At 45.3% G+C, this 15,748-nt stretch overlaps 1 protein-coding gene across 3 annotated transcripts in view; it reads left to right on the top strand.

Annotated features, from left to right (window-relative positions):
- The first annotated feature begins 8,112 nt into the window (after positions 1 to 8,112).
- The window catches only part of ADAM17 (ADAM metallopeptidase domain 17), a 70,408-nt gene continuing 62,772 nt past the window's right edge, over positions 8,113 to 15,748 (top strand). The window contains exon 1 of one of the 3 annotated variants that reach the window (XM_003927223.4): positions 8,113 to 8,404. In XM_003927223.4, coding sequence (XP_003927272.1) covers positions 8,308 to 8,404 — 97 coding nt within the window. In that variant the 5' untranslated portion in view covers positions 8,113 to 8,307. The remainder of the gene's footprint in view (positions 8,405 to 15,748) is intronic. The other 2 variants (XM_074393787.1, XM_074393803.1) reach the window with 2 other exon arrangements.

Here is a 15,748-nt window from a genome sequence, read left to right as displayed (position 1 = left end):
GGTCTTGAACTCCTGTGCTCAAGCAATTCCCCCTCCTCAGCTTACCAGTGTGCTGGGATTACAGGAATGAGCCACTGTGCCTGGCCTCACAATTTTTCTTTTTTGAGACGGAGTCTCCCACTGTTGCCCAGGCTGTAGTGCAGTGGTGTGAACTCGGCTCACTGCAATCTCTGCCTCCTGGGTTCATGCTATTCTCCTGCCTCAGCCTCTCGAGTAGCTAGGACTATAGGCACACACCACCACGTCTGGCTAATTTTTTGAATTTTTAGTAGAGATGGGATTTCACCATGTTGGCCTGGATGGTCTTGATCTCCTGATCTCTCGGCCTCCCAAAGTGGTGGGATTACAGGCATGAGCCACTGCGTCCAGCCGGCCTCACAATTTTTAAAAGACCTTAAGACACATTAAAAAAAAAAAAAAATTAGCCGGGCACGGTGGCTCAAGCCTGTAATCCCAGCACTTTGGGAGGCCGAGGCGGGTGGATCACGAGGTCAAGAGATCGAGACCATCCTGGTCAACATGGTGAAACCCCATTTCTACTAAAAATACTAAAAATTAGCTGGGCATGGTGGCGTGTGCCTGTAATCCCAGCTACTCAGGAGGCTGAGGCAGGAGAATTGCCTGAACCCAGGAGGCGGAGGTTGCGGTGAGCTGAGATCGTGCCATTGCACTCCAGCCTGGGCAACAAGAGCGAGACTCTGTCTCCAAAAAAAAAAAAAAAAAAAAAAAAAAAAAAATCTAGCCAGCCAGCACAGTGGCTCATGCCTGTAGTCCCAGCACTTTGAGAGGCCGAGGTGGGCAAATCATCTGAAGTCAGGAGTTTGAGACCAGCCTGGTTAACATGGTGAATCCCTGTCTCTACTAAAAATCCAAAAATTAGCTGGGTGTGGTGGCATAAGCCTGTAGTCCCAGCTACTCAGGAGGCCGAGGCAGTAGAACTGCTTGAACCTGGGAGATGGAGGTTGCAGTGAGCCAAGATTGCACCACTGCACTCCAGCCTGGGTGACAGAGCAAGACTCCATCTCAAAAAAAAAAAAAAAAAAAAAAAAAAAAAAAATCCAGATGTCTGCACTTTAGTTACTAGTATTGTATCAGTGTTATTTTTTCAGTTTAACAAACATACCATAATCACCATGGTCAACATTTAGGAAGCTGGGTGAGACAGACAGGAACTCTGTACTATCTTTGCAACTTTTTGGTAAATCTAAAAATTTTTCCAAAATGAAAATTTATTTTAAAAAGTTAATGTGGACCAGGTGTGATAGCTCATACCTGTAATCCCTGCACTTTGGGAGGCCGAGGCGGGCAGATCATTTGAGGCCAGAATTCAAGACCAGCCTGGGCAACCTGGCCAAACTCCATCTCTACTATTATAAAAATATAAAAATTTGTTGGGCTTGGTAGCACACACCTGTAGTACCAGCTAATCAGGAGGCTGAGGCACAAGAATCACTTGAACCCAGGAGGGAGGGGTTGTAGTGAGCCGAGATCGTGCTACTGCATTCCAGCCTGGGTGGTAGACTGAGACCTTGTCTCAGAAAAAACCACAAACCCAAAAAGTTAATGTGAAAAAACCCATGTCTTTATTTTTCCTGAAGCATTTGGGTGTTTGCATGTTTATATATCTATCTTTTAGAGTATATTTCCTTTGAGTCCAGAGCTATCATGTATATCTCTTTGGTATTCTTAAAATGTTAGTAAATTTTAATTCTTAAAATGTTAGTAAAATTTTCAGAATTTAAACATTGAACAGTTGAATTCAGTTTTTCTGAAGAGCCCTAAGTAGAACAGCTTTTCAATTAAGGTCTCTGGCTGCTGTGGAACTGGAGGGTAATTGGTGAGAGTCTCCTCTCTGGGGCCTGTCAACCCAAGAGTAATGACTTCTGGCCACTTCAGACCTGAGGTAATTTCAAACCAGCACAAGTTTCCATTTGTTCTCTTTATCTAGCCTGCTCTCTATGTTCAGTTATTCATGTGGTTCAATTACCCCGAGATCTCAAGGGAGAGACGCAGGGATTTAAGAAGGAAAAAAACTGATGCAGATCCATATTTTATTTTATTATTTTTTTGAGATGGAGTTTCGCTCTTTTTACCCAGGCTGGAGTGCAATGGCGCGACCTCGGCTCACTGCAACCTCCTCCTCCTGGGTTCAAGCAATTCTCCTGCCTCAGCCTCCCGAGTAGCTGGGACTACACGCGTGTGCCACCATGCCCGGCTAATTTTTTTGTATTTTTTTTTTTTTTTTTTTTTTTTAAGTAGAGACAGGGTTCCACCATGGCCAGGATGGTTTCGATCTCTTGAACTCATGATCCACCCGCCTTGGCCTCTCAAAGTGTTGGGATTACAGGTATGAGCCACCGCGCCTGGCCTACTCCATATTTTATATGGCATACAATACGTAGGATGTGTGATAGTTCTGCACATGATGGTGGTCCGTATCAGCAGGATGCGGTGGTTCACACCTGTAATCCTAGCACCTTAGGAGGCTGAGGTGGGTGGATTGCTCGATCCCAGGAATTTGAGACCAGCTTGGGTAACATGGTGAAACCTTGTCTCTAAAATAAATAAATAAATACAGGAAAAGATTCTTTATAACAATAAAAAAAAATGCCCAAAAGAATCATCTGTTCATCAGCAAAGATTTGCAAATGTTTCTGCTTTGTCCCATGCATATTTTTCATTTTTTTTTTAAAGGTTCATTGTTTCTAAAATAGGTTAAAATTTCTTAACTAAAACATTAGAAACTAGAGTTCTTGGTACATGACTTTATTGTATAAAGTCCTATTTTCATTAATTGGCACCTGTTGTTTTATTTGTGGGTTGTCTCATACTTAAAGGGATAGCTTTACAGATTTGTTCATCAGCAAAAAAACATAATTAGCATAATTTTAGAAACAGTGAAATCGCTCTATCCATCTATAAGAACTGGTGGGGTTGACAGAAGACAAAATTGGCAGCCAGGAGTGGTGGCTTTTGCCTATAATGTGGGTGGATCATGACGTCAGGAGGTCAAGATCATCCTGGCCAACATGGTGAAAACCCATCAAGACTAAAATTTAAAAAATTAGTGGGATGTGGTGGTGCGTGCTTGTATTCCCAGCTACTCGGGAGGCTGAAGCAGAGGAATAGATTGAACCCAGGAGGCGGAGATCACAGTGAGCCAAGATCATGCCACCGCACTCTAGCCTGGCGAGTCTCAAAAAAAAAAAAACAAAAAAAACTGGCCAATAAGAGAGACGGAGCTAGGTTGGTATAAAAGAAAATTGGCTAATGAGAGAAATATAGCTAAAGAAATAGAAGGAAACAAAAAGCCCAGCCAGAACCGTTAGTTCTCTGGTCATTTAGACAAGGTATTACCAGTACTTGTATGAGTTTGGTAGTTAACTGCAGAACCGTATGTGGCTATGTGTTTAATAATTGCAAATGTTTACTCTTTTTTTTTTTTTTTTTTTTTTGAGACGGAGTTTCGCTCTTGTTACCCAGGCTGGAGTACAATGGCGTGATCTCGGCTCACCGCAACCTCCGCCTCCTGGGTTCAAGCAATTCTCCTGCCTCAGCCTCCTGAGTAGCTGGGATTACAGGCACATGCCACCATGCCCAGTTAATTTTTTTTGTATTTTTGGTAGAGACGGGGTTTCACCATGTTGACCAGGATGGTCTCGATCTCTTGACTTCGTGATCCACCCGCCTCGGCCTCCCAAAGTGCTGGGATTACAGGCTTGAGCCACTGCGCCCGGCTGCAAATGTTTACTCTTAAATTCACTTGCAGTATCTAAATTATAAATGATTCATTCCATAGCATGGGATTGAGGAACCTCAAGAAATATTTTTACTGATCTTTATTATATCCTAAATTAAAACAGTCACTTTGCAGGGTGTGGTGGCTCACGCCTGTAATCCCAGCACTTTGGGAGGCCGATTTGGGCGGATCATCCGAGGGAGCTCGAGACCAGCCTGACTAACATGGAGAAACCCCATCTCTACTAAAAATACAAAATTAGCCAGACGTGGTGGCACATGCCTGTAATCCCAGCTACCTGGGAGGCTGAGGCAGAAGAATTGCTTGAACCTGGGAGGCAGAGGTTGCAGTGATCCTAGATCGAACCATTGCACTCTAGCCTGGGCAACAAGAGGGAAACTGCCTCAAAAAGAAAAAAAAAAAAAAAACAATCACTTCTGGTGTTAAGAACCCAGGATCTGTAATCCCAGCATTTTGGGAGGCCGAGGCGGGTGGATCACGAGGTCGAGAGATCGAGACCATCCTGGTCAACATGGTGAAACCCCGTCTCTACTAAAAATACAAAAAATTAGCTGGGCATGGTGGCACATGCCTGTAATCCCAGCTACTCAGGAGGCTGAGGCAGGAGAATTGCCTGAACCCAGGAGGCGGAGGTTGCAGTGAGCCGAGATCGCGCCATTGCACTCCAGCCTGGGTAACAAGAGCGAAACTCCGTCTCAAAAAAAAAAAAAAAAAAAAAAGAACCCAGGATCCAGTCAACTTGTTTACGTATTTTTTTGAACAGATGACAGTGGCTGTGTAACAAATTACCCCTAATTTAGAAGCTTTAGAATCACAAACACTTACAGGTAATGCTCGACTTACGATCACGGTCAGGACCGCGGAACGGTTGTAACACGATTTGGTCGTAAGTTGAGTAGGCTACATGTACAGTTGAAATGGTGCACGTGGAGATGGTAGTGCTGCCAGAAGCTGGTCCGCACTGTCGTACGCCCAGCTGGGCAACGTTTGCGCTGCCAGACGCGGAGCAGTCGTGGCTAGCGATTGTGGTCGTAAAGTCGAATGGTCGTAAGTTGCACAGGTCGTAAGTCGATCAATACCTGTATCTCCCAGTTTCTGAGGCTGAGGAATTTGGGAGCAGCTTAGTTGTAATCAGACTGTAGGTCAGGGGATGCAGTGATCTTAAAGCTGCCCTGGGGCTGAATTCCTTCCAAGCTCACTCACATAGTCTTTGGTAGCTCCCTGCTGGCTGTTGGCTGCTGACCTGTTCTTTTGGGCCTTCCATAGCTTTCCTGAGTGTTCTCATAACATGAAAACTGGCTTCCCACAGACTGTGTGACACAAGAGGAAACAAGCAAGAGCGCACGGAGATGGAGGACACAGCTTCTTGTGTCCTAAACTTGGAAGTGACATCACTACTGCTGCATGCTAGTGGTCACATAAACCAACTCTGGCCCAGTGTAGAAGAGGAAGCAGGCATCACTGGAGGCCGTCTTGGAGGCTAGGCTACCACTGTGGCTGTCAAATCTTTGAGGTATTTATACGCCACTGAAAAACTTTAAAATAATGACCTAACAGCTTTAATATTAAATGTATTTATGCTGAAAGTTTCAAATTTTACTACTACTACATTAATGATGAAAATCTTTGAAGATCTACCTAGGGGGTATATAGTTTAAAAAAATTACTTTGGTGCTGGGTACAGTGGCTCATGCCTGTAATCCTAGCACTTTGGGAGGCCAGGAGTTTGAGGCCAGCCTGAGGAACATGGCAAGACCCCATTTCTATAAAAAAAATTTTTTTAATTAGCCAGGTGTGGTGGTGCATGCCTGTGGTCCCAGATACTCAGGAGGGTGAAGCTGGAGGATTGCTAGAGCCCAGGAGGTTGAGGCTGCAGTGAGCTTTGATTGTCCCCCTGTACTCCATCCTGGGCTACAGAGGGAGACTCCGTCTCAAAAGATAAAATAATTAATCTATGCAGTGCTCCTCTTACCATATTTCTTTGGCTCTTTACCTCCCCCACGTGGTGCTCTCTTATCTTAAAAGTATGCACAATTGATAAATGAAGTTGCAATAATTTGGGTCCTGATTTGTGAATTGAAAAGATTAACTGAAATCTGGAATGTCCCTGAAAATCTAGGAGTTCTGGTTATAAGAAAATGGATCAGGCCAAGTGCTGTGGCTCACGCCTGTAATCCTAACACTTTGGGAGGCTGAGGCAGGCAGATCACCCAAGGTCAGGGGTTTGAGACCAGCCTGGCCAACATGGTGAAACTTCATTTCTACTAAAAATACAAAAAGTAGCCAGGCATAGTGGCGGACGTCTGTAATCCTAGCTACTTAGGAGGCTGAGGTAGAATCGTTTGAACCCAGGAGGCGTTCAATTGCTTGCAGTGAGCCAAGACTGTGCCATTGCACTCCAGCCTGGGCAACAAGAACAAAACTGTCTCAAAAAAAAAAAAAAAAAATAGGTATCAGGAATCAGCTCTTTTTTTTTTTAATTAAACGGTATTTACTAAACAGCTAAGTACCTTATATGAGCAAGGCACTGTACAAGAGCTGTTGGGGATACCAAAAGAACATAATCTATAATCTACTGAAGTTATAAGCTGGAAAGTATGGTGCCTGGATGTGGGTTTAGAAAAGAAACCAGATGTCATTGTTACTGTACACCAAAAAAAACCCCTAAAAACCAAACTCAACTGTCACATTCTTACGGAATACAAATTTTAGAGATTGTTTACAATTTGCATGTGAAATTCTGCTTACTTTTTGAATAGGTATGCCATTAACGAATATGTTTAATAAAGATATTTTATACCTCAGATGCACAGACCAGGTCTGGTTGGTTTTAGCCAACAATGTATTGTTGAAAAAGATGCTGATATTTTACTGGGGCAAAGCATCATGAACATACATTTTAACCCCAGTCTGAGTATTTTATTAGGAATAAGCCTTGAAACTTGAACAGGACTAGTCTTTTATTCCTACCAATTTACCATTTCTAATAAAGGCTGTCTCACTCTTAAGTGAAGAAGGTATTATTTTCTACTTTTATGTATTCAACCGTTTTTGACATGTTTTATTCAGTACCTAAACACTCACTAAACTATACAGAGCTAAAATCACGCAAAAGATTGCAAAACTGCCTTGGGAAATTTCCAGTCTAAGCTAAATGGACCAAGTATAGGATTGATTTTTTTTTTTTTTCTCTTTTTTTTCTTTCTTTTTTTTTTTGAGACGGAGTTTCGCTCTTGTTACCCAGGCTGGAGTGCAATGGCGCGATCTCGGCTCACCGCAACCTCCGCCTCCTGGGTTCAGGCAATTCTCCTGCCTCAGCCTCCTGAGTAGCTGGGATTACAGGCACGCGCCACCATGCCCAGCTAATTTTTTGTATTTTTAGTAGAGACGGGGTTTCACCGTGTTGGTTTCACCGTGTTGACCAGGATGGTCTCGATCTCTTGACCTCGTGATCCACCCGCCTCGGCCTCCCAAAGTGCTGGGATTACAGGCTTGAGCCACCGCGCCCGGCCAGGATTGAATTTTAATAAGTTGGTGGGAAGAGTCCAGCTCCTGTACCCACAGGTAAGGTCCTAGGATTCTAGTTTGTTGAAGTGTCTGCAGACCCTCTCCCTACAGCAGGGACGTGGAGCAAATGTGCATTCAGGAACTGCCTATTAGTCCCCCAAAGGCTTTTTCGTGACAGCAGACGGATGGAGCCCTCAGACGACTCTGGCGGTCGGACCCTGAACCAGATGCCTGAGCTGCGCACGGAAGGCTCGTTTCGCAGGAGCTGGCGAGTGGCGCGGACTTCGGAGGCCGGGCTCGGGGTCCTGGGGGGCGGGGGTCTCCTCCCCGGGCTCAGCCTCCGTCCGTCGGGTACTCGATTCATGTCCCCGCCCTCCCACCTGAGCACACCGGGCAGAGAGCCTGCGGCATCCGGCCAGTCGCGCCTCCTAGTCCGCCCTGGGCCGGTCGCTGGGCCACAGGCCGCTTTTTACAGCTCCTTTAATAAAGCGGACAGCAGGGATCCTAACCAGACGCGGCACCAAGACAAAGACGTGGCCAGACGCGCCTCTGAGGGCCTGCTCGCGAGCTCCCGCCTCCCCACTCCGTGGTCACCCGAGGACAGAGGCCAGGCCGGGCTGGGTGGAGTCGGGACGTCTACGTCTGCGTCCAGGAAGGCGCCGGGCGAGCCCCAGCTGGACGCGACACGCGGGGCGTAAGACTGCGGCCGGCTGGAAGCCCGCGGCGCGCCGGCGCGGGGCGGGGCGAGGGGAGCCTCCCGGCATGCAGCCCGGCGGCCGGCTTCCGGCTGTGGGTGGTGCGGAGGGCGGTGGCGGCCGCCGGAAGCGGGCTGAGCCGGCCTCTGGTAACGCCACCTGCACTTCCGGGGGCGTCGAGCCTGGCTGTAGCGTCTTCCCAGTAGGCGGCGCGGGAGGAAAAAGAGGTTTGAGGGGCCGGGCCGGGCCGGGCGGATCCCCGCCTCCCCCGATGTGAGCAGTTTTCCGAACCCCCGTCAGGCGAAGGCTGCCCGGAAAGGTGGAGCCGGTGGCCGGGCCGGGAACATGAGGCAGTCTCTCCTATTCCTGACCAGCGTGGTTCCTTTGGTGCTGGCGCCGCGACCTCCGGAAGACCCGGCCTTCGGCCCCCACCCGAGACTCGGTAAAGACCCAGGGGAGTTGGCTTAGGCCGGCGCCCGAGGGAAGAGCCGGGGAGCTGGGTCTGTCAGGTGTTTGGGGGCGGGGTATTGGCGACGGTGGCGCGTTTCTAAGTTTTCACTGCAGAAGGGGGTGTGGCTCTCTGAGTTTGGGGAGAGAATGAAGGAGATGATGGGCTTGTCTCTGAGTGGGATGGGGTGACGGACGGGCCCCGCGTGGTGACTGGGCGCCCGGGAGGGCTTTGCTGCCTGGGCTTGTGTCTGGAGAGAGTGTTGGGAAAGCGGCAAGGAGAGGGAGATGTGGTCAGAGTTCCTGCCTTAGTAAGGAGCGAGCCTAGCGTGTTGTGTCCCTACCGGAGGCACAGAGGAAGGGCCCACAGCCCCGGAATCCTTCCTGGTCCTCTAAGGAGGGAGCTAGAATTTCTGCTGTAGGAGGAACTTCTGCAGTCATCTGGTTGGGAGGCGGGGGCTGGAGTTGGAGTCGTGGAGCTGTGTGCGTGCGGACATCCGAAGCGCGTTCTTGGTTATTTGAATTGTATCTTGTTGGAGGTGCTTGGGAGATGTGGGGAAGCGAAACCTGCCGAGCCCGCTCGTGATGCTGCCACTGGGAACGCTTTCCTTGCACTTTAAAACAAAAGAAATTGTCGGGAACGACGAGATTGATCCGTTAAGAGGCTAGAAAGTAGAGGGTTCCTATTTCATTAGATTTTCCAGAGAGTTTGGATTTTAAGGATGGATATTCATTAAGGGATCTGAATTTGGTGGAAGTAAGTTTTGCGTGAACTTTTAAGTGTATTTTAAGGTCCTTTTATCTTTCAAAAATTGACATGTAAGACACTTTGATTAGTTAGCAAGAGAGTGTGAAATAATGTTTTCCCAGTGTGTGAAATTGCAGGCTTGCGTGGTTTTACTGGTCCTCACATTTCAGCATGATACCATGTATAGTATGTTTTTCTTTGTATTTAGTGGACAGAAATTGTAATGGACTTGAGAGTGTTATCACTTAACAGCTGCCTTATGATTGTTTCCAATTGAAATGGATTGCAAGTGACTAATGAAAGGCAAGGGGTCTAGATACGAAGTGCTGAAAAGTGGTAAGTCAGTACACGTTGAAGGACATTTTGAAGTAGAGTTGTGGTTAGGATGGCGGGATAGGATAAGGATCTTCATTTTAAGGATAAATGTTAGTAAAAAGAATACGTATTTTGAGATATTAAAATTACATTTGCACCACCCTGACACAACTTTTACTTATGTTATTACCATTCTGTTGTTCATAGGTGGAAAAATAAGCATGAATCCTAGGGAAGCATACAGTATAAAGAAAAACATTACTCTCTAGATTGATTCATAACATTTGCAGATCATAAGGTTTTTTTTAGACCATATGTTTGTTTTTTATTTGCGAAGTGTAGACCATCTGTGGCAGAAGAATGCATAGACTTGCCTTTTTTTTGTTTTTCCACACGGAGTCTTGCTCTGTCGCCCAGGCTGGAGTGCGCAACCTCGGCCTCCTGGGTTCAAGCTATTCTGCCTTAGCCTCCCGAGTAGCTGGGATTTCGGGCACGTGTCACTACACCTGGCTAATTTTTTGTATTTTTAGTAGAGACGAGGTTTCACCGTGTTAGCCGGGATGGTCTCCATCTCCTGATCTCGTGATCCCCCCGCCCCTCGGCTTCCCAGAATGCTGGGAAAGCGAGCTTGATTGCAGACATGAGCCACCACTCCTGACCGACTTGCCTTTTTTCTTTGTTTTAATAAAGTTTAGGGGAAGAATACATACTGTCTGCTAAGTATTATACGTGGCATTGGAAATTCAAAGATCAGACAATATCCATCTTCAGATGCTTATGGAATAGTGAAATAGACATCCATTTAGAACAGACACTTTTAAAACAGCATAGAGGAGAGTGCTAGAGTATAATATAGCAGGTATTATCACCAAGGGCCGCTGGACCCAGCCTAGGAAGGTTAGTGAAGACTTACTGGAGGAGGTGGTACTTGAGACCAGATTTTAAGGTTAAGTAGATGAAGAGGGAAAATATGGACGCTCCTGGTGGTGGAACTTAGGAGATCAAGTCTAGTTTTTAAATAAAGGAGGAGGAAAAATGAGTCTCAGGAAGATGCCTGTCAGTTGTCAGGTTAACTCAGTGATGAACATAGGCCTTGTGGGTATTTTTTTCTTTTGAAGAATGACTTTTTTTTTTAGTTTGTTTGACAGCTTACAATGTAATTTGTTGCTTAACCCTACCATTAGTTAGATTGAGTTGGTCAAGACCAGCAAATAGTCAAATAGTTATGTAGATGAAAAGCATGGTTTATTATTTATTTTTTATGTTTATTGTCCTATAAAAATTACTGTACTGCAGTACTAAATATTGATTAGGCATATGACAACATTTCTCTGAAAGGCAAAAAATACACAATAAATTGAAGCCTGGCTTTTAGAGTACTCTATGGATCACCACAAGTGATTTCAATTGAACTGTTATGAATTGCATAATCTGGGAAAGTTAGGAGTCATATGAGCTTAGTCATGATGATTTATTGTTGAAGTTGCAACTGGGGTGTGTAAGTCTCACTTTGATTTCAAAATTGTTTTCCCTTTGTGTTACTTTTAATAAAAGAGGATGTAGTGGGTGGAAGGAAAAAATATAGGTCACAGATGAGGGATGAAAGTTTGTATCTGAAACATGTATTTTGAAATTTACCTTGAGGTTACTGGCAGGGGGGTTTCCATATTGCAGTGCTGGTTTCATTATTGACAGCACCATTTTACTCAGTATTTTGACATCTGGCTTTCTCTTTTGATGTTAATTTTGCTTATTGGCTACATTCTTTTGAAACCTAAATGCTTAACTGCCCTGACTGCAACAAGAGAGATTTAATGTAACTCTGCTTTATACTGGTCTAAGAGATAAACCATATTTCAAGAGTAGAATGGAGAGGAGTAAAGCAGAGAATTGTGCTGTGAAAACTGGAGAGATCATTTTGACTTTCACAGGATTTCCTAGAACATTAAATGTAGGTTTCCTCCAAGGCCAATTCTGGTTGATTTTTGGATCCTTCACCATTTTTCTATTTGTGAGAGATGGTAATTCTGTACAGCTGGATTGGTAGGAAAGGAGGACAGGAATGGGCTTCATTGAGGTAAGGGAAGTGAAATGAAGGGCTTTTCATATACAGGTTGAGCATCCCTAATCTGAAATGCTTTAAAATTGGAAACTTTTTAAGTGCTGGCATGACACCACACATCACCCTGAACACACAATTTTTTCATTGTATTAATGGTATATTTTTTATTTTTATTTTTATTATTTTTTTATTTTATTTTATTTTATTTTTGAGACGGAGTTTCGCCCTTGTTACCCAGGCTGGAGTGCAATGGCACGATCTCGGCTCACCGCAACCTCCGCCTCCTGTGTTCAAGCAATTCTCCTACCTCAGCCTCCTGAGTAGCTGGGATTACAGGCACGTGCCACCATGCCCAGCTAATTTTTTGTATCTTTAGTAGAGACGGGGTCTCACCATGTTGACCAGGATGGTCTCGATCTCTCGACCTTGTGATCCACCCGCCTCGGCCTCCCAAAGTGCTGGGATTACAGGCTTGAGCCACCGTGCCCGGCCCTAATGGTATATTTTTTAATGTGTAGTACTTATGTGTGAATAGGTATAAGAAAATGATTGCTTATTGGTAGCATGTAAAACCAGTCAGGAATGATGGTGATGCCAAACACAAACACAGGTTATCCACGTGGGTAGCCAAGACATGACAGCTTTGCTTTCTTTTTATTTATTTTATTTATTTATTTTTTTTGAGACGGAGTTTCGCTCTTGTTACCCAGGCTGGAGTGCAATGGCGCGATCTCGGCTCACCGCAACCTCCGCCTCCTGGGTTCAGGCAATTCTCCTGCCTCAGCCTCCTGAGTAGCTGGGATTACAGGCATGCGCCACCATGCCCAGCTAATTTTTTGTATTTTTAGTAGAGACGGGATTTCACCATGTTGACCAGGATGGTCTCGATCTCTTGACCTCGTGATCCACCCGCCTCAGCCTCCCAAAGTGCTGGGATTACAGGCGTGAACCACCACACCCGGCCGACAGCTTTGCTTTCTAATGGTTCCTTGTACACGAACTTTTTTTCATACAAAAAAATTTACTTAAAAATATTGTCTAATGTTATCTTTAAGTGTGTAAGGTGTATATGAAACATAAATGAATTTCGTATTTAGACTTGGGTCCCATCCCCAAGGTACCTCATTATGTATATGCAAATATTTCAAAATTTAAAAAATTCTGAAGAATGAAACACTTCTGGTCTCAAGCATTTTGGATAAGGGATGCTCAATCTGTATCTCTTTATTTAGCCCTAAAATCAGCCAAGGAAATGGGCATCTCTCTGTTCCCCGCACTTTTTTTGTGGGGTAGGGGGCGAGGTTTACATGAGTTGTAGACTTTAACAAGTCTGATCCACCAACCTGGTTTCACTTCATTTGACAGTGTTCTGCTTATGACTAAACATGTATCTCTGACCTGGGTTTGTTCTCTGAAGCTCATATTCAGCTGCCTATTTGGCACCTCGAATATAACATGTCTAAAATTAGTTACCTATTCTTTTTTTTTTTTTTTCCTTGAGATAGAGTCTCACTCTGTCGCCCAGGCTGGAATGTGGTGTTGCAATCTTGGCTCACTGCAACCTCCGCCTCCCAGGTTCAAGTGATTCTCATGCTTTAGCCTCCCGAGTAGCTGGCATTACAGGTGTCCACCACCACGCCTGGCTAATTGTTTTTAGTAGAGACGGGTTTCACCATGTTGGACAGGCTGGTCTCAAACTCCTGACCTCTGGTGATCTGCCTGCCTTGGCCTCCTAAAGTGCTGGGATTACAGGCTTGAGCCACTGCCCTGGCCAGTTACGTGTTCTTTTGATTGCAAGAATGAGTAGCTGAAAATAAATAAAATAAAATAAAAGGCCAGGTGTGGTGGCTCACACTTGTAATCCTAGCACTTTGGGAGGCCGAGGTGGGTGGATCACCTGAGGTCAGGAGTTTGAGACCATCCTGACCAACATGGAGAAACCCTGTCTCTTTAAAAAAAAAAAAAAAAAAAAAAAAAGAGTAGCTGCATGCAGTGGCTCACATGTATGATCCCAGAACTTTGGGATGCTGAGGCAGGTGGATGACCTGAGGCCAGGAATTTGAGACCAGCCTGACCAACATGGTGAAACCCTGTCTCTACTAAAAATACAAAAATTAGCCAGGCTTAGTGGCCCATGCCTGTAATCCCACCTACTCAGGAGGCTGAGACAGGAGAATTGCTTGAACCCAGGAGGCGGAGGTTGCAGTGATCCCAGATTGCGCCACTAAACTCCAGCTTAGGTAGCAGAGCAAGACTCCATATTTTAAAAAAAAAAAAAAAAATTAGTATAGGATAGAGGTTTAGCTTAGGACTAGGCAGGGCTTCTGGTAATTGTTGAAGTAGTCTCATTGCCTAACCTGAAACTTGCATCCTGGTTACTGGTCTTACTGGAGAGTCTTGTCTCAGGTTAAGTCCCAGGCCTGTTGAGGAGTTCTTGGTAGGGAATTAGTTGAAGCAGCTCATACTCCATCCTCCTTTACTGCTATACATCCATACATTTGTTTAGTTCCCAGGCTCTGGGGTCCCTGTAGCAGAGAGCATTGCTCTCATTTTCTCATTCCTTAGTCCCAACAACCTGCATCTGCCACTTATTGCATGTGGCCTGCTTCCCTGTCCTATTATGTGTTTTGGGGAGTGCTCAGGAGGAAGACTCCTGTATCTTCAGCACAAACACAGTAAACACTTCACAGTAGTCCTGGCTTTATGTTTTCCATTTGTGATATTAGAAGTAGCATGACACTGATAATGTCATTTTGCTAGTACTTTTTGTACCTCATGCAGCAGAGGAGTGAAGAGTGAGCAGAGTGCCTTGGCATTCTGCAGTACACTCAAGTAGTAGTTTAGAAAAATGCATTTTGCTGCAAAAATTAATGTAAAAAATCCACAAACCAGGTACAGTGGCTCACGACTGTAATCTCAGCATTTTGGAAGGCTAAAGGATCACGTGAGCCTAGTAGTTTGAGATCAGTTTGGACAACGTGGCAAGACCTTGTCTCTACAAAAAAGTAGATTAAAAAATTAGCCAGGCATGGTGGCACGTGCCTGTGGTCCCAGCCACCCAGAGGATTGCTCATGGTCAGGAGGTTGAGGCTGCAGTGAGTAGTGATTGTGCCACTGCACTCCAGCCTGGGCAACAGAGCGAGATCCTGTCTCTGAAACAAAGCAAAAACCCATACATGTTTCCAGACCCTTCTCATATAACACTTTATTCACATTGTTCTTAAATACATTTGGGACAATTACATATATACCACTATACATATAGGTATATATTTTGATATGCACACAAGATTATATATATAATTTTTTGATTTTTTTTTTTTTTGGGCCAGAGCAAACTCTTGTCACCCAAGCTGGAGTGCAGTGGTGCGGTCTCAGCTCACTGCAACCTCCACCTCCCAGGTTCAAATGACTCTCCTGCCTCAGCCTCCCAAGTAGCTAGGATTACAGGCACCTGCTACCACGCTTGGCTAATTTTGTATTTTTAGCAAAGATGGGGTTTTGCCACGTTGGCTAGGCTGGGCTCAAACTCCTGACCTCAAGTGATCTTCCCGCCTTTGCTTTCTCTTTGAGTTTTGAATTTTGAGACAGGGTCTGGCCCCATCACCTAGGCTGGAATGCAGTGGCATGATCTCAGCTCACTATAACCTCTGCCTCCTGAGCTCAAGCCATCCTTCCACCTCAGCCTCCTGAGCAGCTGGGACTGCAGGAGCAGGCCACCACACATGACTAATTTTTTTGTTGTTGTTGGTAGAGACGGGGTTTTGCTGTGTCGCCCAGGCTGGTTTTGAACTTCCGGGCAGAAGCAGTCTGCCACTTTGGCCTCCCAAAGTGCTGGGATTACAGGCCTGACCCACCACAGCTGGCCCATCGTGATTATAGCTATTGCTATTATCCAAAGCCCAGAGTCCCTGATGTCCTTCAGTAGCCCTTCGTGACCTGACCTGTGCCTGACTCTCCAGCCTCACACATTGTCGTATTCTATCTATACTGCTCTGCACTGCAGTTTCATGGAGTTGCTTTCACGTCTTTAAGTGTTATATTCTTTTTTTTTTTCCTTTTTTTGTGGACGTCAGCATATGTTATGCCCTCGACTTGAAGTCTCTCCTTTCTTTTCTTTCTCTGGGCTACTGCCTCATCCTTTTGGTCTTTAATACCGTTTCCCTGGGAAAACATCTTTGATTCAGCAGGCAGATGATGCCTCTGCTGTGTCT

This window comes from Saimiri boliviensis, chromosome 1, assembly GCF_048565385.1.
Source record: "Saimiri boliviensis isolate mSaiBol1 chromosome 1, mSaiBol1.pri, whole genome shotgun sequence".
NCBI lineage: Eukaryota > Metazoa > Chordata > Mammalia > Primates > Cebidae > Saimiri > Saimiri boliviensis.
Note: the sequence above shows the minus strand (reverse complement) of the source record. Positions and strands in the feature narration are given on the sequence as shown.